The sequence below is a fragment of the Kogia breviceps genome, chromosome 1, assembly GCF_026419965.1.
Source record: "Kogia breviceps isolate mKogBre1 chromosome 1, mKogBre1 haplotype 1, whole genome shotgun sequence".
NCBI lineage: Eukaryota > Metazoa > Chordata > Mammalia > Artiodactyla > Physeteridae > Kogia > Kogia breviceps.
In genome coordinates this window covers 58,181,162-58,205,396 of record NC_081310.1, presented here as the reverse complement: position 1 = coordinate 58,205,396, position 24,235 = coordinate 58,181,162, and the positions used below count along the sequence as shown (strand labels likewise).

General features: G+C 48.3%; 2 protein-coding genes across 2 annotated transcripts in view; both read left to right on the top strand.

Annotated features, from left to right (window-relative positions):
• Positions 1-9,297, top strand: part of LOC131758306 (Golgi-associated RAB2 interactor protein 4-like) — a 35,342-nt gene extending 26,045 nt beyond the window's left edge. The window contains exon 2 of the mRNA XM_059066277.2: positions 9,214-9,297. Within this exon, the coding sequence (XP_058922260.2) occupies positions 9,214-9,297 (84 nt within the window). The remainder of the gene's footprint in view (positions 1-9,213) is intronic.
• A 6,426-nt stretch (positions 9,298-15,723) lies between these two features.
• LOC131753402 (Golgi-associated RAB2 interactor protein 4-like) lies at positions 15,724-16,719 on the top strand (the record flags this gene model as incomplete). Its single annotated transcript, XM_059058663.2, has 1 exon — positions 15,724-16,719. A coding segment is annotated over exon 1 (996 nt), but the record flags the coding sequence as incomplete, so codon positions are not given.
• Between the last annotated feature and the right edge of the window lie 7,516 nt (positions 16,720-24,235).

Sequence of the window (24,235 nt, the reverse complement as noted above, 5' to 3'; positions counted from 1 at the left end):
TGGTTTGCAAGACCAACTGGACTGTTATCTTTTATGAGAATAGGCAAATATTTAGCCCTGGGGCTATCCCACTATTAAGCTGGCACTAAGAAGGCATTCCTAGTGGTTTGCACCCCGAACACCTGCCGTCTGCCAAGCCTGAGTCTCAGCAGCATTGAGACCTGTTGGGGTGACTGAGGATTATGGCACCATCAATGACACGTTGAGCTCCCACCGCTTGCAGGAGGTGGAGGCTTCTAGAGGCTTCGCGATTTATCTTCCACCAGGTATGATTATGCCCCTTTAACAGATGGGAAAACTGAGGCCCCAAGAGGCTCAGGGACAAAAGCTCCTAAGCAAGGGGGGCAGGGCTCTGGCCCGCCCAGCTCTAATGATCATTCCTTCCAATATGCTACGCTCTGAGAAGCCAGTTCTCAGAGCCAGGCAAATCTGCTCCCGGCCTCGGCAGGCAGGCCCACTTTCCCTCTGGGCTCCCTGCCCCAGAAGACAGCCAACTGAAACCCACCAGCACAGGTGGGTAGAGCGCGGGAGAGCGGAGCCAGAGGAGCCCCAGAGGCACCTGTCAGCGGCCACACGATGGCGCTGTGGTTCAGGAGACTCTGGGTCCTGCCTGACACGGTCTCCGAGGACCGAGGGTCAGGACCCGGGACCCTTGCGGGACGGGACCCACCAGGATAAGAGAGCTGCCTCGCGAACGACTCGACCCCAAGGAGGAAGAAAGAGGTTGTTGAGGACGCTCTCCCACGCCCACCCGACCGGGATGCCCCTCCCCTCCGTCCTCCTTCCCGCCTGTGACACGGAGGCCGCATCAGGGAGCGCAGGATGCAGAGGCAAGCCTGGGACTCCGCAGCGACACACAGGCAGCCCCCAGGAGAGCTGCTTCTCCCTCCAGGCCCTCCCTTCCTCTTTGCCCCTCAGCTCCTCCCCTTCCCAGCCAGCCAGCCAGTCCCAGCCCACTGCTCTCGCACTTTATAATTTTTTTATAATTGAAATATAGTTGATTTTAAATATCGTGTTTGTTTCAGGTGTACGGCAAAGTGATTCATATATATAGAGAGAATTATTACAAGATACTGAATATATAATTTAAAACCATGCTCACAAGTTGAGGATTTTAAATATTGCAAAACTAAACATCAGAAACGATCTCTCGACTGTTAAGGCATGCTCCTACTTTAAAACTCAGCCATTGAATTTCCCTGTCTATATCAAAAATAAGTAACAGAAATAGGAGTCAGGGCTTCCCTGGTGGCGCAGTGGTTGAGAGTCCGCCTGCCGATGCAGGGGACACGGGTTCGTGCCCCGGTCCGGGAAGATCCCACATGCCGCGGAGCGGCTGGGCTCGTGAGCCATGGCCGCTGGGCCTGAGCGTCCGGAGCCTGTGCTCCGCAACGGGAGAGGCCACGGCAGTGAGAGGCTTGCGTACCACACACACACACACACACACACAGACACACACACACACACACACACACACACACAGAAAAAAAAAAAAAAAAAGAAAAAGAAAAAAAAAAGAGTCAGAGTCCTGTGCCTTCTGTTACCTCTCATTCCCAGAGTCCTTTCCCATCTCTTAAGAAAAACACGCTTGTGGAAGTGGAATTTTGAGTTCAAATCCTGGATCTACCATTAAAAATCATGTGACACCAAATGAATTCTTTAATCTCCTTGAGCCTCACTTTTCTCATCAATAAAATGAGAATACTACTAGTACCCACCTTACGGGTTGTTGGAAAAATTAAGTATATATAAACCATTTAGAATAGCACTCTGACACATGGGAAGCGCTCAATAAATGTTACCATTATTATTTCTTTTCCTCTGATACACTGTGCACATCAGCCATTTGGCATTGAATGCAGACAACCTTGTGCTTTTGGTTGACTCTTCATATAGGATGTCCCAAGGCCAGAGAGCTGTCTTATATATCTCTGTGCTCCAAAACGCCCAGCACAGGCCCTCTCCTGGTGTATGATAATTACAGTGGGTCACAGTGGTCACCGCAAACCACAGCCTCCAGCTACAATTCTGCATTCATGTTGTCTTCTCCAGGTGGTGGGTTCTTACACAGATCTGCTGATGCAACTGCTGAGTGCTCCCCTTCTCTGCTGTGGGATGCGTGGTGCCCAGTTTTGAGTGATGAGAGCCTTTTACTCTCCTCTAGGCAGGAAGCCCCTCCTGCTTCCTGGGGCTGGGGGGATGCCTAGAGCGGGTGAGCGGTAGTGCCAAACTTGTTTTGTTTCCACTTAGGATTGGAGATACTGTGTGCTCCATATAAAGGCCTGCTTGGGCAGAGAGGAAGAAGCCGCCTCTAGACCCTTAGCCAGATTAAGACAGTGGGGAACACTTACCTCTGCTGGGCATGACCACACAGGTTAACAAGTCAGGTTGTAGATGTTTGCGTCTGGAGTTCTTGGTGGCTTCCGTTTATATTTTTCCTGACTTCTCCATCTCTAGGAGTCAGGGTCAGGTCTTTCTTTAACATCTGTCTCGGTCTTGCACTAACCAGTGCTTGGCAAAAGGACTTGCTAGCAGTGCACGATCACTCCACGTGTATTGACTGACTTTCTGACAAATTGGCTCTGGTGGGGGGGGGGGGCTCAACCAAACTGGATGTCGAGCAGATCTTTTTAAAAGCTGCGATCCAACTCATTGCATTCCATTAGTGGACCCTGCTGAAGCTATTCACAGATCACTCAGCTGTCAATAAAATCTAACGGCATATGCAAATGAGGGTGTTGGAGGTGTGAGCGGGACCTGGGGTGGAAATGGCTTCTAGTTCCTCTAGGAAGTCTTCCTGGTTATTGGGGTAGGAGATAAAGCTGTGAGTAAAATGGACGCAGTTTGACAAAGTGAGAGGAGAGTGTGGTTGTAGGCCATAACCCACCCTTTCCTGGGTCAGGTCCTCACTTGAGTCATTCCAGGGTTCCCCTGCCAGCCCCTGAGAACATTCCAGTGTATGACATCTTTCAGGAAGCTAGCTGAGTTTCCTGGAGAACATCACCCACAGAGAGCCAATCCACCACCTCCACCCCCAGATCTTTCTTAGAAATCCTACCTGTCTGCAGCTAGAAATGAACGGAATAGAGGTGGAGGATTAAGCAATAACCAAATAGTGGGTTTGGGGTGCCGTGTTTACTATCTGGTTTCTTGTCAGGGCCCCTCGATGGCATCTACTCTCTGGGACAGGACACATTCAAATGAGAAATGTGAGTTGAGCCCAGGGGAAGGATGTCTGAGGGGCTCTTGGACACTCTGATCTCTCGCTCAGCTGGTGGAGTGGGGCTGGCACAGCCAGGAGCTCTCTCAAATCCTCACCTTCCTGTTTCTCTCTTGGGACTTTGAGAGGGAAATCTAAAGCGTGTGTCTCTGATTCATTTACTATGAACTCATCAAGCTGGTGCTTGGCAAGAGTCCTTGGATGTCTCAGAAAGGGCTTTTGGTTTGGTTTCATTTGTTTTTTGTGGTGCTTTTCCTTTGAAATAGGAAGTCTGTTTTTGCCAAGAGTACAGTGAAACACTAGATTTGAGGTTGGATCAGAGCACAAGAAGAAATTAAGATTTTCTCCTTTGTGCTTCCCAGTTTTTAACTGTGCAAAACAAGTGATAGATAACATTTAATTTGGCAAATTGGGTCCTATTATTATCCTCATTTTACAAATGAGAAAACTAAACCCAGAGAAGTTAAGTAAATTGCCCAGTCCACATAGCTAGCAAGCAGCAGTCTTATATACCTGCCGAGTACCAAGTACTACAGAATTTTGGGAGACTCACAAAAATGCTGCAATTTATTTTTAATCAGAAGAAAAAAATTAATTTTAGGTCTGAAGAAGATGTTTTGACATATGATATTAATATATTTGACTTATACCAACACGGCCGTAAAAGTTTGAATTATTTTAGAAGCTGGCACTGTGTTAGGTACCAGGCAGAATTAGAGCATAACGGTGGCAGTTATTTGGTGCCACTGCCCTAGTGTAGGCTGACCATTAAGTGCAAAGTGATTCAGACACCATGTTATCCCCTCCCTGGGGGAGCCAGGCCCGCATCCTAACTCAGAGCAGCCTGTGCTTGACATAGTGCTACAAGGTTTGGACTAGGTAGGTTACAAGAGGCTTCATGGAGTTGGGAGTTGAGAAGAAAGAGGGTTAAACCCTCTTTAAGGAGGGAGACTGAAAAGTGGAGGCATTTTGAGGAATGGGGAATTCACTGGTATGGGGGAGACAGAGGCAGCTGATAGAGATGTTGTGTCAGTTATCAGTTAAACCTCTGTTCCATCATGACTTCTGAAGTTTTTCTTCTACATTTCACATGAAGGAGCCACATTTAACTGTGACATTCCATCAGTAATATTTAAGACCAAATTGTTACTTAAACTCACAATGATTATCTTTTATAACAGAAGAGTCAATAAGACTTTTCTTTTTTTTTTTTTTTTTGGTACACGGGCCTCTCACTGTTGTGGCCTCTCCCGTCACGGAGCACAGGCTCTGGACGCGCAGGTTCAGCGGCCATGGCTCACAAGCCCAGCCGCTCCGCGTCATGTGGACTCTTCCGGGACCGGGGCACGAACCCGTGTCCCCTGCATCGGCAGGCGGATTCTCAAGCACTGCGCCTCCAGGCAAACCCCAAGACTTGCTTTCGTTCACAGTTCTTTTCTGTTAGATACTAGTGAATTCTTTAGCATTTCATTCTTTAGCATTACACCACTAGTTTGCAAATTGTCCAAAAGGTCATAAGAAACCATCTCACTTCCTTATTTTTTGCATCAAAATGACATAATAAGTATTGCAGCATGTTTTCCATGGAGCAGACTGGTGGTTTACAAACAGGGATCCCCAGAGCTAAGGCTTGGTAAGGATGCCTCAAAAAAAGGGAACGGCCAGGGCCTGGGTGCTCGGGGTCCTTCTCCTGCTTTAACTGAGCAAGATATATATATATACACATATATATGGATATATATATGTATATATACATACATATGTATATATATATATATACACGTATATATATATATCATTTTATTTTTTATTGCACTTCACTTTATTGCGCTTCACAGATATTGTGTTTTTTACAAACTGAAGGTTTGTGGCAACCTGGCATCAAGCAAGTCTATTGGTGCCATTTTTCCAATAGCATTTGCTTGCTTCATGTCTCTGTGTCACATTTTGGTAATTCTTGTAATATTTCAAACTTTTTTGTTATTATTACACTATGGTGATCTGTGATCAGTGATCTTTGATGTTACTATTGTAATTATTTTGGCACTTTTTAGTGATAAAATATTTTTAATAAATTTTTATTTTCTCTCTCTCTCTATTTTTAAATAAATTTGTTTATTTACTTATGGCTGCATTGGGTCTTCTTTGCTGCTTGCGGGCTTTCTCTAGTTGCGGCGAGCAGGGGCTACTCTTCATTGCGGCGGGCAGGCTTCTCATTGCGGTGGCTTCTCTTGTTGCGGAGCACGGACTCTAGGCGCGTGGGTTTCAGTACTTGTGGCACGTGGACTCAGTAGTTGTGGCTCGCGGGCTCTAGAGCACAGGCTCAGTTGTTGTGGCACACAGGCTCAGTTGCTCAGCGGCATGTGGGATCTTCCTGGACCAGGGCTCGAACCCGTGTTCCCTGCATTTGCAGGCGGATTCTTAACTATTGCACCACCAGGGTTAACTTTTATATACACTGGGGAACGCCCAAAATTGTGAGACTCGATTTATTGCAATATTCACCTTATTGTGGTGATCTGGAACCGAGCCCACAATACCCGAGGTATATATAATATATGTAGAGCTTCTATGAAATCTTTCTTTCTTTTTGAATTTATTTATTTTTGTGTGTGTGTGCGGTACGCGGGCCTCTCACTGCCGTGGCCTCTCCCGTTGCGGAGCACAGGCTCCGGACGTGCTGGCTCAGCGGCCATGGCTCACGGGCCCAGCCGCTCCGCGGCATGTGGGATCTTCCCGGACCGGGGCACGAACCCGTGTCCCCTGCATCGGCAGGCGGACTCTCAACCACTGCGCCACCAGGGAAGCCCGAAATATTTCATTTTTGAAAAAGGATTTCTCGGGGGCTTCCGTGGTGGCTCAGTGGTTAACAATCCGCCTGCCGATGCAGGGGACACGGGTCCGAGCCCTGGTTCAGGAAGACCCCACATGCCGTGGAGCAGCTAAGCCCGTGCGCCACAACTTCTGAAGCCCAAACGCCTAGAACCCATGCTCCGCAACAAGAGAAGCCACCACAATGAGAAGCCTGCGCACCACAACAAAGAGGAGCCCCCGCTCGCCGCAACTAGAGAAAGCCCGTGAGCAGCAGTGAAGACTCAATGCAGCCAAAAATTTAAAAAAAAATTTTTCTAAAGGATTTCTCGGAACTTCCCTGGCAGTGCAGTGGTTAAGACTTTGCCTTCCAGTGCAGGGGGTGTGGGTTTGATCCCTGGTCGGGGAGCTAAGATCCCACATGCGTCATGGCCAAAAACCCAAAACATAAAGCAGAAGCAATATTGTCACAGATTCAATAAAGACTTTAAAAACGGCCCACATCGGGTTTCCCTGATGGCGCAGTGGTTGAGAATCGCCTGCTAATGCAGGGGACACGGGTTCGAGCCCCGGTCTGGGAGGATCCCGCATGCCGCGGAGCGGCTGGGCCCGTGAGCCACAATTACTGAGCCTGCGCGGCTGGAGCCTGTGCTCCACAACAGGAGAGGCCGCGATAGTGAGAGGCCCGCGCACCGCGATGAAGAGTGGCCCCCGCTTGCCAAACTAGAGAAAGCCCTCGCACAGAAACGAAGACCCAACACAGCAAAAATAAATAAAATAAATTAATAAACTCCTACACCCAACATCTTCTTTAAGAAAAAGGTCCACATCAAAAAAAAAAAAAAAAAAAAAGCGGAGGAGGGGAGATTTCTCTGAAAAAAATGTTTGAAAATCACTGCTGTAAAAACTTGAAGAAAGGTAAACGAGAACTCCAGGAACAAGTTTATTTATTTATACTCTGCCTATTCCAAGAGCAACCTAAAGTGACTTACAAGACTAGATATGACACAACAAGGGTTTTTTGTTTGTTTGTTTGTTTGTTTGTTTTGTTTCAGTAAAGAAGGAACACGAAAGAGGGGAAAGTAGTGGTGGGAAAAGTCAGATGTTGCCAGGGTAAGGTTTAGGCACCAGTGCCTGGGCTGAGGGGCTGCTGGCGGGTTGGGAAGCAGAGGCTGCAGCTGGTGGGCATGGTGCCCCAGAAGGGTCATGGAGACACAGCCATTCTCCACCTGCAAGAGGAGATGACACCTTGGGCAGGGCCCCGAGCTCCTCATGGATGTTCCTAGAAAATTCGTTAGAGTCCTTTAAAGGAACTTTAAGACCCTGGACAAGCACATCCTCCTCCCTCCTGGCAAGCAGCCTTATCCTCCCCTTCCCTGACAACCCACAGACCAGGGCAAAGGCAGGGCTCTGCCTGCCCACCTGGGTGTCTTCAGTCCTCTGCCGCCACAGCCCCCCCTCACACTACCATACACAGGCCAGCCCCCTCCCCAAAAATTATCGCAGAGGGACAAAACCCAGAACGTCATACCCAAGGATCTCTGCTAAATAAGAATAGCAGGGACTTCCCCGGTGATCCAGTGGGTAAGATTCCGCGCTCCCAATGCAGGGGGCCGAGGTTCGATCCCCGATCGGGGAACTTGATCCCACATGCGTGCTGCAGCTAAAAGTCCACGCGCCGCAACTAAAGATCCCGCGTGCCACAACAAAGATACCGACGCGGTGCAGCCAAAATAAATAAATAATTTTTTATTTTTTTTTAAAGAATAGTGTGTTGACTCCATGCCAGACACTGTTCTGACCCCTTTGTATGTGTTAACTTCTCTGATTCTCACAACAACACTATGATTATTTCCATCTGACAGATCAAGGAACAGAGATGCAGCGAGGTTAAGGTCACTTTCCCAAGGGGATATGAATGGTGACAGTGCTGAGATTTGAACCCGGTTTGGCCCTATGCTCGTAACTACTCATCATGCAACCTCTCAGTCCGCCAACCCGTTCCAGCCAGCTGGCTGGGGGTAGAAAGTGAGTGATGCTCTCTGTCCCTGAGGTTGCACTTCTGACGTTTACCCTCAAGTGGACCTCTCAGCCTCATTCTGTTCTATCCTGTTTGGTGGCCACAGATGGCACTTTGCCCTCTGTCCAGCCATTCACTGGTGCTGTCGATTCCAAGGAAAACCCAAGGTTTGAGGGAGTGAGGGAGCTCAGGGCAGGCCTTCCTCACAGTGGAAGGCTAAATGTGAAAGACAGCATCATGGTTGGTCCGCGGTTCCATCCTATTGACAATAATAATTGTGACAAAGCCACTGACAGCAGGTGCTGCTCCAGACATCTTATATGCATTCTGTCATTTAATCCTCAAAGCAACTGAGCTGGCAGTTGCTGTGGGATTTCGCTGTGGGATGTGGGGATGAGGGTGGGAATTAAAGCCTAGAGAGGTTAAGTAACTCCCTAGAGGACACAGCGAATTCCCCTCTGCTTCCCCCCGCCCCCTAGGGCTGCAGCACCTCTGCTCTCTCCACGGTCACCGCCCCGTGCCCTTGTGCTTCCTAAACCCATTTGCACAGAAGTTCCTTCATGATTTCTCAGGATCTTTCTTTGCTTCTCCTCCTGCCTCAGACTGTCAGTTCCTCAAAAACCAGGGCTGTATTTACCAGTTCTCCTTATGGCCTCTCCTCTCCAACGCCAAGGGCCCCACGTGAAGCTTTTCATAAGGTGCAGCTATCACTGCATTAGCAGCTGGCACCACTGGTAGAAATGCACAAATTAAGAAACAGCCAAAAATCTGCTCTTCACTCCAAAGAACTCTTCACTTGCCTAGATAGGCATAAAGCATGTGTCTGTCTAAACCTTTCAGAAAAACGCCTACCCATGAGTGTCTAAGACCCAACCATGTAAATCATGATGCAAATGAGGCAGTAGCCACGGGGCTGGTTGCCAGTCCACACAGCCAATTGCATCTGCTCATACCCAGAGACACCACAATACTGGCAGGAAAACCCCACTCCTCCAAGCTCGTCCCTGCCCTGATGACTCAGAGATAACCGTGCAGCACTTTACTTGGCAGCCTCTCAAAGCAGCCTCTTAGCTTCCCTGCCAATCCTCCTGCATCCCCACCCCGACCCGGCACAGGCGGGGAGAGGTGATCACAGAAGAGCTGTTTCTGGCTGTCCTTGCAGGACAGCAACAGTGACTGCCCAGCCTTGCTCAGGAATACACATTCATGTAACCCCGAGCAACCCATGGGCAAGCAGCGGCGATAGAAGGAAACAGGTGTGAGCCTGGCTTAGGTTTGGGGAAAGCATCATTAACTTGAACAGTGCACAGACTTTGTGACAACGTAGTGATGGGACCAGAGTTTACTTTTGTACAGTGAGGAAACTAATTTCTTAGCAAACTAATCCAATTCTTTGTTCATTTGTTCAATGCATAGATAAGAACACACTCAAGGAGGGTTAGAAAACGCCCTAAAAATGGCCAAGAAAAAAAAAATGGATAAGAGAATCCGTCATAGCACCCTGGTCTATGGGTGAGAATCAGGCATTTTCAAGCTGTTTCGAAGCCCTCACATGTAGCAGGAAAACAGACCTGTGAATCTTAGTGCTTCCCTCTTTGTTGCGGCAGATTCACAGGACCCTCTTTTTTAGCCCTCTGTCACTCCACTCCATGATAATACGTATCCTTGAAAGAAATAAAAGCCCTTGTGCTTTACAATATTTCAATAATTTATTTTTAATTTTATTTATTTTTGAGGATGTATCTTTTAAAAATATTTATTTACTTATTTATGTATTTTTGGCTGCATCGGGTCTTAGTTGCAGCACACGGGATCTTTGGTTACGGCATGTGGACTTCTCTCTAGTTATGGTGTGCGGGCTCCAGAGCACATGGGCCCTGTAGTTGCAACACGCGGTCTCACTAGTTGTGGCGTGCGGGCTTAGTCGCCCCGCGGCACGTGGGATCTTTAGTTCCCAAATCAGGGATCAAACCTGCGTCCCCTGCATTGGAAGGCGGATTCTCAACCACTGGACCACCAGGGCAGTCCCAGTAATTTATTTTTAATTCTGTTTGCTCTCTCTACCTATGAGATGACCCCAAAGAATGACTTTTTAAAAGTCACTTTGGCTTTGGAATGTCCTAAGTCTTTGCCACTCAAAGTCTGGTCCACAGACTAGCAGCACTGGCATCACGTGGGAGCTTGTTAGAGATGCACACTTTCATCATCCAGATATCCTGGGTCAGGGTCTGCGGTTCAGCAAGATCCTCTGATGCTTCCAATGCAAATTAAAGTTTGAGAAGCACCTTGTTGGATATTATCTTCATGGGCAGTGACTTTCCTTGCAGAATTTTGCTTTGCTCCCAAGGATGCTAACAGGGGCTCGTCTTCTCTGAGCGTATGCCTTGTTCTGGGGACAGCCAGCCCTGGGCAGAGTTGAGGGCGGGAGGAGCAGAGAGAGAACAACCCAAGGACTGCAAGGACAGATCACGTAGGGAGTGTGTGCATGTCATGACCTTGGCAACTGGCCTCTAGATCAAGAGGAGCAAATGAGGGGAAAGAAGCCCAGAAAGCAGGCTCTCCCGGGAGGGCAGCAGCGGGGTGAGAAGAAGCACCTGTCTTGATGCAGGTGGGAGGAAGGAAGAGAGAAGCCCTTCAGGCTCAGCACAGTGACCCACGGGGTCTCTATTTCAGCCCAGCCCACAGGGTAGGTGGGCTAGGGGCCGAAGAATGGTCAAAGGCAAGGAGCCAGCCTGAGAACTGGACCCAGACCTTATCCAGATGTCCTGGCCTGTCCGCCCCTGACTTGTGCTGAGCATATGAGAGAAACAGGTTGTGATTCATGGGCAAAGAGGTCAAAGCTGGCCTTGCCTCCAGCTGACAGACCAGAGGAAGCCAGTGGGAGGGGGAGGGGGGTGTAGATGGCACCGACTTAGAGCCAACTGCTGCACGGGAAAACTTGTGTAATTTTCTCTGGAAAAATCCTGAGCCCACAGGATGAGCACAGCAGGAGCCACACCACTTTATAGCCTTAAGAGATCATTCTAGTATTTCTTTCCTCCTCGGTGTTTCTTGGACAGAAGTCAGACCCCTGACTGTAGGGACGTATACTGAGCCCTTTGAGTTACCTGTTGAAGAAAGTCTTTCTTGACCTTAACGGGTGGAGGAAGCCCTCCCAAATCCCTTCACAATCTCTTCCCTCTCCACCCTTTTATATCCTCAGCTTAGCTGAGAGGTTTCAATGATCATGTGACAAGCTCTCAGCTACTTTTGTGGTACATTTTGCATACAGTCTAGCACTGCCTTTGGAATGTGGCATCTACTGTAAATTGATAGCTGAGTCAAAACTTTAACATTATATCTTGTGGTATGGGAAACAGAAAAAAAAAACCTGGGAAAACCCTAAGTACTTATCAATATTGGTTCAGTACACTGTAGAATACATGCAGTGGTTAAAAAGAACAAGGCCCCTTTTGATGTATGAACATGAGATGGTAACCAAGCTGTATTATGGGCAAAAGCAAGCATCTTGTATTGTCTTAGTTATGTCTAAAAGGAGAGGGAAAGACGTTCACATCTTGTCTTTATATGCATAGAATATTTCTGAATGTACACACTAGAAACTGGATTGTCCACTACTTCTAAGTAAGGGGCCTTAAAGGTCAGAGTTCAGGGGAAGAGTTAGCTCTTACTGTGTAGGGGGTCTCTGAAGTTAGTTTGTGGTTTTTTTTTTTTTTTTTTACTGTAAGTATAGATTACATTTTCAATTCCCAAAAGATTATAGAGTCATTTAAAATGGTGATTATGAAAATTAATGAAGCAATATGGAAAATTTTATGATGTAATGTTAAATGAAAAAAGCAAGATTCAAAGTCATTAGGTACGTTCTGATTTCAGTCATGCAAAGGTAAGCAAACGAATGAAGACATGACGGACATGAACAAAATTTAAGAGTAGTTTTGTTATGGTTGCTGAGATTTTCCAAACTTATAAAAATTAACTTTATTGAAGTATATACACAAAAACGCACCCATTTTAAGTATACATTTGGATGAATTTTGACAAATTCATACACCCATGTAATCAAGTTACAGAACACTTCCATCATTCCCCAAAGTTTCTTTTTGCCCCATCCCATTCAGTCCTGACCTGCAATCAGTAATGTCACTAGAAATTAGATTTGGCTTTTCCAGAGTTTCCGATAAATGGAATCATACAGTGTGTACCCTTTTTGTGTCTTGGCCTTTTTGCCTCAGCATAATGTTTGTATCCATCCTCCTCTTCTTCCTCAGTAAATCCTGGGCAATGTACCTAGCTAAAAGATTACACTTCCCTGCATTCCTTGCAACTAGATGTGGTCATATGATACAATGATGGCCAAAGAAACATAACTAGAAGGGTCATGTGGGACTTCTGGAAGGCTCTGTAAAAGTGAGAGGCAGACCACCTTTCTCTTTCCTTCCCCTTTCTCTTGCTGATGGCCTGGAATATGGACTTGATGAATGGGGCTCCAGCAGCCATCTTGGACTATGAAGTGACCCTAAGGATAACCAGGAAAAGACAATGAGCCTAGGTCTCTGATGACACAGTGGAGCTGCCATACCAGCTTGACTCCCTTCCTTTCAGACTGCTTTTAAATGAGAATACATATATATCTTGTTTAAGTGCAAATATTTGGCGTTCCAAATTATCTGTAGTTGAAACTAATGCTACTTACTCCATCAGCCTTCTAGCACTATCTGATGATTTTAAATTATGTATATGTTTGATTAAAAAATAAATTTTAATTAAAAACAAGCTTTTATATCAAATCTGGCAAAAACAGTTCAAGAAAAACATCACAGACCGACATCGTTCATAAATACAGATACAAAAATTCTTGACAAAATTCTGGCCAGTTGAATCCAGCAATATGTTCAAATAATGCACCACGACCACATGGGGTTTCCCAGGAGTGAATGGCCAACTCAGCATCTAAACAACAATCAGTGTACTTGACCACATTAACAGAATGAAGGATTAAAAATCAAGTAATCAGGGCGTCCCTGGTGGTGCAGTGGTTGAGAGTACGCCTGCCGATGCAGGGGACGCGGGTTCGTGTCCCGGTCCGGGAAGATCCCACATGCCGCGAAGCGGCTGGGCCCGTGGGCCATGGCCGCTGAGCCTGCGCGTCCGGAGCCTGTGCTCCGCAATAGGAGAGGCCACAGCGGTGAGAGGCCCGCGTACCGAAAAAAAAAAAAAAAAAAAAAAAATCAAGTATTCAGCTCAATAGATGCAGAAAAAGCATTTGAAAAACACCAATAATCCTTCACGATAAAAATGCCCAGAAAACTAAAACTAGAAGTGAATTTCTTAAACTTGACAAAAGGCAATTCTGAAATAAAACTACAGCTAACAACATACTTTATGGTGAAAGATTGAAGATTTCCCCTGAGAGAGGGAACAATGAAAAGATAAAAGATAACTGCTCTTAACCCATCTATTAAATTCTAGGCTGGAGCCTTTAGCTAATGCATAAAGCAAGAACATGAAATAAAAGTCACACAGTTTGGAAAGGAAAAAGTAAAACTTTCTTTACAGGCAGCATCATTGTCTACAGAGAAGATTCCAAGAAATCCTTAAAAAAAAACAAACAAAAAAACACCAAAACTAGAATTAGTAAGTGAATTTAGCAAGGTGAAAGGACACATGATCAACACACAAAAACCAATAAACCAGCACGAACAACTGGAAAATTACAATCTTACAAATCCCATTGACAATAATATCAGAAAGCATCAAATATTTAGGGATAAATTTACTGGAAGATGTGCAACACATCTACAGTGAATTTTTATAATACATTGTATAAGCCGAGAGATATTTAAAATGTTTAAATAAAAGACTAGATAGTATCACCCGCATGGATTAGAAGGTTTAAGATTATCAAATGTCAATTCTCCCCAAATTGACCTATAAATTTAATGCAACCATATTTGAAGACAACTATGGTTTCTAGACAATGACAAGATAATTCTAAATTAATATGAAATTTAAAAAATAATACAGTAAATCTAAAATTGAATAAAATAAGATTAATGCTGTAAAAGAGACACATATGAGATTCTACAATAGCACAGAGGAAGGAAGAATAGGTTCGATTAGGTAATTCAGGGGAGGCTCCTCAAAGGAGGTACCATTTGAACGGGCAGTTGAAAGATGACTGAGGACTTCCCACGTGGGCATTGATTTACTTAGGCTTTGCTGATCATCAAAAACTACAACCCATCTCACTCAGTCAGGTAAGGGGCTTGCACGTGCAACTGTCCAGGAGAGAAGTCTCATAGAAATCTCTGGTGAGGACTTCCCTGGTGGCACAGTGATTAAGAACCCACCCGCCAATGCAGGGGACATGGGGTTCGATCCCTGGTCAGGGAAGATCCCACACGCCGTGGAGCAACTCAGCCCGTGCACCACACCTACTGAGCCTGCGCTCTAGAGCCCAGGAGCCACAACTACTGAGCCCACGCGCCACAATGACTGAAGCCCAACTACCCGAGAACCCGCGTGCTGCAACTACTGAAGCATGCACACCTAGAGCCCGTGCTCTGCCACAAGAGAAGCCACCACAATGAGAAGCCTGCACACCACAACGAAGGGTAGCCCCCGCCTGCCGCAACTTGAAAAAGCCTTCGTGCATCAACAAAGACCCAACGCAGTGGGAAAAAAAAAAAAAAAAAAAAAACCAAAAAAACAAGAAGAGAAATCTTTGGTGAGACCTCACGGTTTCTGGGCTTGGAGGGCAGTTCTGGATCTGAGGTTCCTTTCCTGATCTTAGCAGCCAGAACCCCTAAATAGTTAATGTAGTCTTCTGTCTGTCTCTATCTTTTCTTGCCTCCTCCTACCAATTTTTAATGTTATTATTAAAAATCACCATCGACGTTTACTGAGATGTTATGAAAGGACAGACTAAGGATCGCCACTGCCAGCTCTACGTTATTCAATACAATTAAACCATGGGCTTAAATGGTTCAAATTTAGCCCATCATCATACATTCCTATAGATTTCATCCAGTAGCTAAATCTGGGGGAGGAAAAGAAAAAGGACCCACACAAAATTTTCCCAGTTGAAGACATTTTTATTCTAGTAGCCACCTCAGTCACTGGCAGGATGGGCCTGTCCTCCGCGGGGGCAATGGCGCGTTTGGGAGAGGATGGGGGCCCTGCACTGGGCGGGCGGGGCGGGGCAGCTGGGGGATGAGGCAAAGGGCTATGTGACAGTGATAGGTCACAAAGGGCATCAGAGGATAAATAGGCTGTGCCAGGGCCTTAGGCCGAGAAAGTGGTTACTTCTCTCACTAGGACTGACGTTCACAGCCGCTTGGGGAGATAAAAACCCAGAAGCGGAAGTGAGCTGAGGCCGAGGGGGAGCCTACCATACCTCTCTACACACTTGAAGAGATTCAGCCTGGGGTCCAGCCGCCCTACAGTGTCCCCGCTGTGACCATCGGTGCCCCTACCCACACCCCTGCCTCTGGGAGACCCTGAGGCAAAGGTGGGGGCCTGTGGGCTGGGCTTGGAAGACCTGCCATAAGGCCGCCTGCGTGACACAGGAGCACCGCAGCTCGCTCTGCTCTTCGGCTCATTAGGCCGAGGGAGGGAAGAGCCAGGGGCCCGCCTTAACCACGCTGCCTGGCAGTGATCGAAGACAGCCATGAGTGGGGACTCTCTGCTCCCGTATCACACGGCCCAGAGCAGCACCGGGCTGGGCCTGTTCAAAAGCACCATGGGGGAGCTGCAGCAGCAACTGCACAACGGCGAATACGACATATTCAAGTACGCGCCGATATTCGAGAGCGACTTTATCCAGATCACGAAGAGGGGACACGTGATTGACGTGCACAACTGTGACTGCACGGTGACCGTGGGCATCGCATCCACCAGCCCCGTCCTCCCACTCCCAGACATCATGCTGCTGGCCCGACGGGCCACCGGCTGTGAACAGCACGCTGAGCACAGCCAGCCCACCAAGGGGAAGAGCCACAAGGTTGCCAAGACCTTAGAGCTCACCAGGCTCCTTCCCTTGAAGTTTGTGAGGATCTCCACGCACGATCGTGACAAACGACAGCTGCGCGTGAAGTTTGCCACTGGCCGCTCCTTCTACCTGCAGCTGTGTGCCCCTCTGGACGCGCAGGAAGACCTCTTCGCCTACTGGGAAGAGCTGATTTACCTCCTGCGACCACCATTGGACGGTCACAGCCGCACCTACGCTGTTCCAGCCGGGGACATGATCTGCAGGACTCTGTTCGAGGAGGAGGAGGAGGACGGGAGGAGCCCGGCAGTGGAGGATTTCCAAGGAGAGTGGGATGAGGACCAGGTGAGCATCAGGAGCCTCCACACGCCCTCTGAGGTGGCCGCGGTCGGGTCTGCAGCTTTTGCTGGCGGGGACGGGATCCAACTGGACTCCCACAAGCCCGATACCATGTCCGATGTGGCCACTGCCAAAGCAAAACCTACAGTGCTTGACAAAGAGTCAGCATCGCGCGCAACGACAAAGGTGGAGACAGCAGGGGTGGCAGGCGGCACCGCAGCGGGTGCTTTGAGCGTGGCAGAGATCCAGTCTCCTGCCCCCGAAGAGCAGAGCACGGCCATAGCAGCCACAGCCAGCAAGGGTCCAGGAGCAAGTAAAACCAACACAGCCACTGGGGGCACTGCGGGGAACAAGACCATCCAAAAAGCAGCCGGCCCGGGCTCAGGCAGCCGGAGAGCCACTAGAGACGACCAAAAGGAGAAAGGCCACGGCAGCCCGGGGGACAACAAGCAGGGCACTGCTCACAAAGCCATCAGCCGTGCTCCCATCACCAACGAGTCCAGGACCTCGCACAAATCGGGCAGGAGCTTACCTACAGCAAGTTCAGGTTCCATCACCAAGAGACTCAGCAGGATCGGCTCTTTCTTCAGGAATGTCAGAGCCAAGCTTACGACAAAGACAGTGTGGCCTCATCACGCGAGGAATATGTGAGCATCCTGCCGAAGGCAGTGGAAGGGACCCGAATGGAGGCCATCACAGAGACAGCAGAGAGTGGCCAGGGCCTGGAAATCACTGGTGGTGTGACATCTGAGACCACGGAGCCAGCGACCGTTGAAGGACCTAGAGCTGGGAGCTGCAAAGGGAACCAGGGCTCAGGGAAATACCCCTGGAGAGCCCATTGCAGCTTCCTACGGAAATTGAAATAAAAATCTGAGAATGCATGCCGTGTTCTGTCTGACTTTCTAGGTCCCGAAGCCCAGACGGAGCCTCACAGTGGATTCTGGGAGGTCAGCTGCGCCACAGTCTGAGACCCAGTGTCCAGTCAAGCGCAGCCCCACCTCACACACATGCTCAGCGCCAACAGCGGTGCTCCATCTGGCCTCCACTCCTTTCTGGCTTTGCCCCCCCCCCCGCCCCCAGCCATGGTGGAAAGTCAGACTATGGCCTGGGAAGCTCTCCTTCACTATGCCCGTATTGTTTTTTATAAACGCTTATTCCCTCTGAAGGCCTGTAAACAAAGCAAGAACAGGGACGCATGTCCCCTCGGGCTATTCAGTGGACAGAAATAAGGGCAGCAGTAGTGGCTAGCAATCAGAACAGCAAGCACTCTCACCTAGACTTAGCCGTTCCCTTCCCAGGTATATACCCTGGAGAAACACACATGTTCTAAGGAACAACTGTGAGAATGTGTATAGCAAAAATAACTTAACAGCAAAACACAGGAAGCAGCCCAAATTTCCATCAACAGAATTAATACAGCAGAGTATGAAGTGAGTGCAATATTCAATAGTGAAAAATAAATGAGCTACACACATTAGCATAGATCAACTTCTCCTGATTTTTAAAAACATCAAAAGAATGGGATACAATTCCACTCACGGAACCATACTGAAACAAGCCCATTCTGAAACAAGCCCAAACAATGTATTGCATAGGGTACATGTTTTAAAAACAACTGTAGCTAAAAATGAGGCAAGAGTAAACACAAAATTCGGGACAGTTTTCTCTAGGGTGGAAAGGCTAGGTCAAGGAGGTTGACACAAGGCTGTTAGTGCTGCTGGGAATTGCTCCATCTCTTAGGCAAGATGGTAGGTACACAAGTGGTGTATTTTTCACATTTTACTAACTCTGAAATCAGCAAGGTCACCGCGGCAGTTGTGATGGAGTTATTGCCAATGCCTTTCTCTTTTTTTCACTTTTCTTTATGCACAAAAGTGATGTCAGAAAGGCTTGGCATCTTTAAATTACATTTATTTAAGGTAAAGTACAAGAACGCTGGTTTGGTTATTAGGAAAAGAAGGAACGATATGCCTACTTTCCAGGTAAGAACACTGAGGCTCAGAGAAGGTAACCTGCTCCAGTCGCACATGGGATCTTTGCAGAACAGTCATCCACCAGCCCACTTCTTTACGCAAAGCCCTGTCCGGGGCACGGGAAGGAGGCAAGCAAACAAGCCTGAGATAGGACCGGCACAAGAACCCGAGGCACCAGCATTCTTACCATCATGTTCCAAAACTACAGAGATGAGCATCAATTTTACTAGACTGAGCGGAGGGAGGGGTGGGGGCTGGGAGCCGGTTATCGGACTTCAGTGAGCTCACAGCTCTTAGCTGGCCTTCTCTCGAGAGCATCCAGACCACCCCTGAGCTGCGTCTGGCTCCCTGGCTTCTACCTCTAGCCTCTGGCATGACCCGCGCTGCAGCCATAAACAGGCTCCCACCTGGAATTCCAGCGTCCACTCCTGGAACACCCAGCGTCCAGTCCTCCTGCAGCCACTAATTAAACTTTGGAATGCCCTACTCAGAAGGGTTTTTCCATATCAAATCTTCAGGAACTTTTTTCTTCTTGGGGCTCCAAAATCAAATCCTTAACCCTCACATGAGTGAGATTATTTGTTAGGTCAGAGCATCCTTGTCGATTGGACCTTCAGTTTGTGACTTCCACAGACCTCATCACGGGAGGGTGGGGAGAGGTCTCTTCTGTTGGTGGAGGGAATGGAGGGCACTTGGTGGGGAGCACTGATGAGAAAGCGAGACAGCCCGAGACCTACACATAGGCACTGTTGCCCCTGGCCAGACAAGGTTCCTGACCCCAGGATTAACCCAGAGCTTCCGAGAAGACTAGGAGCTGCAGGGAGACACAATGAATGGTTTACTCTCCACCAGCTTTTCCTTGGACCCAAGGTGGAGAAATTACGAAAAGATCACATCACATTCCTTTGATCTTATGATTTCCACACAGGCAAGTGCAGCTAAACAGTAGTCTGAAGGAAGAAAAAGTGTTAAAACCATGTGCATAGCCCTTAGTTGTTTATAAAGTTCTTGAATGTGTGTGCCCCCTTCCGATGCTCACATCTTTCTATTTTGCAGATAAGCAAACGGAAGTTCAGAGCATTTAAAGGACTTGCTCAGGGTGGGAGGTGATGGTGCAGAGAGGGAGCTACCTCAGTGCAACAACTTTCAGACAGTGTGCCACCCCGGTCCCGCATAGAGGTACACGGATGGTGGAGGAGACAGGACAGCACGAGTAATTATCACAACTCTGAGTGACAAATACAATCAGAGACGTGTGTTTGGGGACTGGATCTATTCAGAGGAGGGGTTTTGGGGTTAGGGAAGGCTTCACAGGGGAATTGGCACTTCTAAGGATGAATAGGGCTCAGCCAGGTGAAGGAAGTATGAGGAGCAACGGTAAAGGTGGGGGAGGGGTGGGAGATGATCAGGCCACAGGAAAGAGCGCGTGCAAAGTACAAAGGCTTGAAACGTCACGTTGTGTTAAGCAACTACAGGTATGTCAGTACCACTGGTTGGAGGGCAAGAGAAGAGGGACGTGAGGCTGGAGAATCAGGCAGCTGGGTCTTGGGGAGCCTGGGGTACTATTTGAGTGTATGGGACTTGCGGAACCACTGAAGGCCAGCGTCTGATGGGAGTAAGATCCCTCTGGCTCCAGTGTGGAGAGTTGATGGGCAGGGGGCTGTCTGGAGACACGGGGTCCTCCAGGAAGCCACTGCATTAATCCTGGCAGAGTTGGGGAGCCCTGAACCTGGGTGGCACTGGGGAGACAGAAGGGGGCAGAGTCGGGAGGTGTTGAAGAGATGGAACAGGACAATTTTCCAGCCCACATCCTGAAAGACGGGGAGCTCATGGTGTAGGTCTGGCCCTCATCTAAAGGAAGTAGAACTGACAGAGGTGGAGGTGACTTGCCCCTGTGGCGGCTATTGGTCAGTAGAGTGGGTGGCCAGAAAAGAGGCTCAACGGGAAAGCAAGGAGTAATGTGTTCAGATAGAAAACAACAGCTGCTAGACGGCTAAGGGTAAAACATCAGGATAAGGCAGCCGAGGCGGTCAGTGGGGCTTCAGCACTTGGAGAGGGGCAGAGCCCCTGAGAAGTTCCTTGTTTATCTGAGAGCCCTCCTCCCCTGGGCAGAGTCGCCCCAGAGAGCCCCTTGTGGCCACATGCTGGTACTGCAGGTTGGCGCTTGAATGAGGGGAGTCAGCACTGAGGCTGAGTCACCGTGACCCTTTCCCTTTGTCACACCACAATTAGTCTAATGCCAACCCCAAAGGTGTGAGCTAGGGGAGGTGGGGGGGTCTGGGCAATGAGGATGTGTCTCATCCAGGCGGCATGGCTCCAGGCCCCTGGCAGTGGAGCGGTAGAGTTTGAAATGGCTGAAAGGTCCCTGAGAGGCTGGGGACCCGAACCCAAGGGGACAATGAGTCACCGCCAAGAACAGGGGTGGAGTTAGTGCCAGGGTCCCTCTGCAGCATGGAAGCCATTTGAGAAACAACTGCTGAGCACCTACTGTGGGCAAGATAGGGAATCCGGGACCATGAGGATGTTCACATACAATACACACACACACACACGCACGCGCGCGCCTATAATACAAATCACAGCGTGGTAGTGGCCTCAGTGTACAGAAAGAGGCTTCACGGAGAAGTGGAGGGCTTAGCACAGGGATGGCGGGCTGAGTGCTCTGGCACAGGGAATGGTGTGATGGAGAGGGAGAAGGGCTTGGGAGATGTTCACAGATGACAGACAACTGCAGTGTGCCCAGGGTGTAATGTGCTCGGCAGAGAGAGCGGGCTGTGCGGTGGGAAATGAGGCTAGAAATAGAAGTAAGGCCACAGCATAGAGGAGAGACCCAGAATGCCGCACAACTCCCCTGAACCCCATGATCTTCATGACTGCAAATGGGACCTGTAACCCAGGGCCGAGGGGTGTGCAGAGTTGGTTTCTCCAAGAGCAGAAGGGCAATGGAAACCTAGACTCTTCCCCTTTGCCAGTTCAGAGAATGTGAAATGGATAATGGAGGCCCATGGCTTCCCACACTCTCTGTAAGAGGACCTTATCCCACCGGTGTGCTGAGGTTGTTACCCCCCTCATCGTGGGAGCACCTGGAGGAGCAGGCCACTTGGCTTTGGCTTCCAGGAGCCCCATCTGGTACCCCAGTGTGTGCCATTCCAATGATGTCATTTTCCACATGTGCCACAGCCTGTGAAAGCTTGGGAAACACCTTTCTAGATCGGCACATGCATGTACATGATACAGTTTGCAGGTACTGTGAATGCAGCAGCAAGGAGCTGCTGAGAAGTGCCTTCCCTGGACAGCTAGCCTGCTCCCCACAGCTTCAGCTGATGCTCACCACGGCACCCCTCTTTTCTTTTCCCACTGACACTTTCACAGTCCCAGGACCCTGCCACAATGCAATATACACTGGTTCAAGGGAAAAATAAGAACAAATATATTGCTTTTCATAAAACTAGTTTTTTAAACATCTATCCTTGGCCTTGAGATCATGTCCTGCCTCCTTGTCTGTTAACATTATATTCTGAAGTGCAGTTGACCCTGAAACAACACGAGTTTGAACTGCTCGAGTCCACTGAAACTTGGATTTTTTTTTTTTACTAAATACATACTACAGTACTACACAGTCCGTGGTTGGGTGCACCCGCACAGGCGGAACCGCGGATTCAGAGGGCCAACTGTAAAGTTATATAGGGATTTTCACCTGGGGGTGGGGAGGTTCCTAACCCCAATGTTGATCAATGGTCAATTTATAACATTCATGCAGGAGAGTGTGCCATCGTAAGCATACCACTCGATGACATTTCACGAGATAAGCAACCCCACAAAACTAGCACCTGGCGAAGAATCAGAACATCCCTGCAACTCTGGAAGGGCCCCCTTGCAGCCACTCAAGGGTAACCACTACCCTAGCTTCCAACACCACAGATGAATGTTGTTTGCTTTTCAACTTTACAGGGCTTCCCTGGTGGCGCAGTGGTTGAGAATCCACCTGCCAATGCAGGGGACACGGGTTCGTGCCCCGGTCCGGGAAGATCCCACATGCCACCGAGTGGCTGGGCCCGTGAGCCACGGCCACTGAGCCTGTGCGTCCGGACCCTGTGCTCCGCAACGGGAGAGGCCACAACAGTGAGAGAGGTCCGCGTACCACAAAAAAAACCAAAAAAAATCCCAACTTTACATAGTGGAATCACATAGTATGTACTCTTTGACTCGGGTTTCTTTTCCTTAACATCATATTTATGAGGTTTGTGCATGACTTTCCTGGCGATCGTCCATTTATTTTCACTGCTCTCCAGTATTCCTTTGTGTGATGATACTACAACTTATTCTGTTATTGATTTAAGTTATTACCAGCTTTGGGCTATTAAAAATAGTGCTATTGGGCTTCCCTGGTGGCACAGTGGTTGAGAGTCCGCCTGCCAATGCAGGGGACACAGGTTCGTGCCCCAGCCTGGGAGGATCCCACATGCCGCGGAGCGGCTGGGCCCGTGAGCCATGGCCGCTGAGCCTGCGCGTCCGGAGCCTGTGCTCCTCAACGGGAGAGGCCACAGAAGTGAGAGGCCCGCGTACCGCAAAAAAAATAAAAAATAAAAAAATAAAAAAAAAATAAAAATAGTGCTATTATGAACATTTATATACAGATCTGTTGGTAAAAACATACATAAACTTCTGTTCGGCATATACATAGGAATGGAATTGAATATATGCATATGTTCAGCTTCTGATTATACTGCCAAGCTATTTTCCTTCCAAAATGACTGTGGAAATAATAATTCCCACCAGGAATGTATGAAAGTCCTGGTTGTTCCACATCTTTGCCAACATTTGATACTGGTTACCTCTTTCCTTTCAGCCATTCAGGTGGGATATAGTGACTTTTCTCCCTTTCTCATGATAAAAATATATTTTCAAATATATAATACGGTGACCTACAGAAAACGGTAGTTTTGTTTGTAATGTCCTTAATAGGCAAAATTTAAAGTTGGTTTCCAAATTAATTTTGAAATTTCACACATCTCTGAAATCTTTAAAGTCTTGTTTATACATTTTTAAGGATTTTTCATTGCAAGGGAGCTCATATTTTTAAACATCTCCTACCATCCTGTGCCGGTACCTTTTGCTTTATAACAAACTACCCCAAAGCTTTGTGGCTTAAAACAACAGTCATTTTCTTATATTTTATAGATTCTTCTACATGAGAAATCTGGGTAGGACTCAGCGGGGTAAATCTTCTCCTCCTCGTGGTATCAAGCGAGGCTGGCCTGGAGAGTCAAAAGGAGCTTCTTCCACGTATCTGGTGCCTTGAGGGAAACGGCTGGTACGTGGGCCTCAGCTGGGACTGTCAACGGGAATGCCTACATGTGGCCTCTCCAGCATGATGGTCTCAGGTAGTCAGATGGCTTCCCTCAGATCCAGTGACCCAAGATAACCAAGTGGAAGCTGCTTCTGACTGAGCCTCAGAAGTCACCCAGCATAACTTCTACCACATTCTGTGGTTACAAGCAAGTCATAAGGCCAGGCCAGATTTGAAGGGAGAGGAACGAGACTCCACCTCTTGACAGGGAAATGGTAAGATCACGATGTCAAAGAACATGGCGGGTGGCAATATCATCGTGGCCCTCTTTGGAAAATACAGTTTGCCACTTCCCATCCCTAGCCCCCATCCTAACTAAGTAAACTGGCCCGGATGTGCCCGAGGAGCGCTGAGGTCATGCTGGTGGCCCCCTTAGTCCCCACTCTTAAATGCTTTTCCCTTTTCCCCATTTTCGCTTTATGTTTTTACTCCCCTCTCTTCCTCTCCGCTATCAGTTAGCTAAACTCACAGGGACTCCCACTGAACCTTTCTTAGTCCCTTCCTCCCCATCTCTCCCCACATACCTTCAGGC